At 53.1% G+C, this 2,931-nt stretch overlaps 1 protein-coding gene across 5 annotated transcripts in view; it reads left to right on the top strand.

The window, feature by feature from the left end:
- The window catches only part of ACAP3 (ArfGAP with coiled-coil, ankyrin repeat and PH domains 3), a 36,427-nt gene that overhangs the window by 3,771 nt on the left and 29,725 nt on the right, over positions 1 to 2,931 (top strand). For 4 of the 5 annotated variants that reach the window (XM_027909066.1, XM_027909068.1, XM_027909067.1 and 1 more), the window contains exon 3: positions 16 to 69. The exons of the other annotated variant lie outside the window; for it this stretch is intronic. In XM_027909066.1, the coding sequence (XP_027764867.1) occupies positions 16 to 69 (54 nt within the window). The remainder of the gene's footprint in view (positions 1 to 15; positions 70 to 2,931) is intronic. 5 annotated transcript variants of the gene reach the window in all.

The raw sequence follows: 2,931 nt of genomic DNA, 5'->3' as shown, positions 1-2,931 counted from the left end.
TTTTTTTTTTGGCAGGAGTGCCTCGACAAATTCGGAGACAGCCTGCAGGAGATGATCAACTACCACATGGTAAGGTGCTGCTTCCTCTTGTCCCTTTGGGTGCTCCTGGCACCCTCCTCCTCAAGGGTGATGGTCTCCTGTGTTTGGTTTAGCTGACACTGCACAAAGAAGGGTGAGGTCAGAAACCCTTTCCTCAGGGTGGGAGGAGAACTCACAAAGGTCCCACTCCAGGTGCTTTGTTCTTCTTTTTGGATGGCAGAGGATTCACACAGGGCTCTGGCTGTGAACAGCCTGCATGTTTAACCTTGTTACTTCAGATTTGGAATAGACTCTGAAGCCTGGGGCCTCAAATTCGTGGCATTAGGACGTTGGTGAGGCCGTGAATGGGCCAGTCCAAGAGCACTGAGCTGTTCTGGGAGCAGCTCTGTGGGGAAGGATTTTAACACACAGGACACGTTAATGCTACACCAAAGGAGGGCAGTGCCCAGACATGGCTCTCCTGAGCCAGCTGCACCCCACTAACACACCCTGCCGAGTTCAAATCTGCCCTTCCTCCATCCCCAAGTGTCCCAAACCTCCTGGAAGAGGAAGACGCTTCACGGGTGGGCTCCTTGCCAAACCTGCAATTTGAAGTCTCTTTAAGTCTGCAAGAGCTCAAGTGCTTTAAAGTGCAGGAGCTTCAGGGGTGTCAGCACTGGACTGACCCACTTTTCATCCACGATGCCCCTGTCAAAGCACATTAAGCACAGCTGGTGCTTTTGGGATGCAAGATAACCACGTGCAGCTGGGGGAGAAGCTGCAGCAAGTCCATTTAATTATTTCATGAGGCAGGTGGAAGGACTGCCTCCTGGTTAAAAAAATGACAGGGGAAAAAAGGTACTGCACGTGCAGGTCTCCTAGGACTGTGAATATTTGGGAACAAACAGCTGGACAGCAGTGCTGTTGGTGAGGAGAGGGGGAGTGTCAGAGGGAAGCTGTGCTTGTGTCAAAGCAGAGACAGTCACGCCCTGATTCTCTGCTGCTGCTCAAATTTGGTGGTAAAACTTTTCTACCAAGGAACATCTGAAGCCCTGAGAAGCTCCCCCCTTTGATTCCAGGGATCACAGCACAGCTGGATGAGTGAGTGGTGCAGCCCAGCCTGGAGGAAGCAGCCCCAGCCAGGAAGCTCTGGCTGCAGAGCTGTGTCTGCAGGCTCTGCTGCACCAGCTGTGCAGCTTCCCCTGGCCCTCTGCTCTCTGCCAGCAGTGGCACTGCTGGGACTGCTCTTCCCTCAGCCAGCCAAGCAGCAGAAGGACCCTCAGCCAAGCAGCAGACAGTCCCAGAGCTGTCACATCCCGGCTGATGTGGGATCACCCTTCCCTCGGGGGCTCTCCAAGCCAGCACAGGGAATTGTGCTTAAACCCTCCCTCCCCCCCCCAACCTCTGGAGAGCATCCTCCTCTCCTGGTGTGCAGCAGAGCGAGTCCCTGTCCAGGAAATGGCTTTGGAATGACTGCTGCATCCTCAGCCCTTTCCGACAGGGGCTCGATCAGCTGGGTTATTTTTAGTGCCTTGTGCTGTTTGTGTGTGTGTGTGTGTGTGTTGGCTCATCCACGCCTGAGGAGCTCAGCTAGGAAACAGTTGTCAGTGCTTACTCCAGGAATGTGGCCAGGACAGTCTGTACAACTGGAACAAGTTAAAAAGAAGGGAAAGTATCCCACCCCCACCCCCACCCCCAAAAAAAAAAAGAAAAGAAAAATCAGTTGTTCTGTACTTTATTGCCAGAGCACGGGGCCTGGACATGTCCTGATTCAGGCTGAGCCAAATCTAAGCTTAAAACTGCTTGGATGTGGAAGATGAACACACTGAGCTCTGGAGAATTCCCACCTTTTAATGCACGGGGAGGAGTTAACATCAAAGCCACCTTAGGGGACAGATGACAAGAGTTGATTTAGAGCTGCAGCCAGTGTCCTCTGCCTTTTTCTGTCCTCTCAACCACGTGCCCTCTGTCCATTTTTAACTTTTTCCAGCACTGTGGTCATCCCTCCCTCGTGCTGGCTCCAGGGATTACAGAGGGCACTGCCCTGTGCCTGCACCAACTGGATTTGGGGGCCAGTTAAAGCCATTTCCAAAGCAACCAGACAAACCCAGTGAACTCCTGGCTGCGGTGCTGGCTGGGGAGGCCCTGGAAGTGGTGGTGATCCAGGACTTGCTGAGCTGTCCCCTGCAAGTGGCTGCCTCTTCAGAACTTTGGGCTCCTGGTTGTGTTAACCTGCCTGACCCTGTTTTCCCTGGGAATGGCTCTGCAGGGGAGATTTTCCCTGGGAATGGCTTTGCAGGGGAGACAGGGAATGCCAGAGGGCTCAGGCAGACCGAGGTGGGTCATGGGGATGAGTAAGAGGTCAAGGAATGAATTTCTGCAGCTGGCTGTGTGTGATTTGACAGTGGGCTGGGCAGTGGCACTGCCCTGGAGCCCCTGAGGATGTGCCTCTGTAACATCCCAGCTCTTCAGCTGGGAGGCTGTTTTTCCATGCAGCTCTAGGGAAAATGACCTTAGAAATTCCTGGACAATTAACTTCTTCCAAGGATGTTCTGTTCAGAGCAGTGTCTGGGAAAAAAGGAGTTTCCTGCTGATACAATGCTGACCTCTTGAGGCAGTGAGTGTGTGGGGGGGTGCAATAATCCCTGGCTCTGCCAGAAGGTGGGAAAGGCAGTTTTTCCCACCAGCCCTGCACATGCCTTGGAAGGCAATCCCAAGATCTGCAGCACAGGCCTGTCACATTTACACATCAGCCCCCTTTCCCTCACAGTTCCTTTCTCTGTGTGATCAGAAAGATGAGGAAAGGGGAAAGGATGCCAGTGAAAGTGCTGCTGTGGTGGGATTCAGTTCACCTTCAGCAGCACCAGGTATTTTCCACCCCAGAAGATGAAACATGAGCACTGCCCTCACCAT

This window comes from Empidonax traillii, unplaced genomic scaffold (genome assembly GCF_003031625.1).
Source record: "Empidonax traillii isolate 1590-97213 ecotype Southwest subspecies unplaced genomic scaffold, ASM303162v1 scaffold1936:size116929, whole genome shotgun sequence".
Classification (NCBI taxonomy): Eukaryota; Metazoa; Chordata; class Aves; order Passeriformes; family Tyrannidae; genus Empidonax; species Empidonax traillii.
Note: the sequence above shows the minus strand (reverse complement) of the source record. Positions and strands in the feature narration are given on the sequence as shown.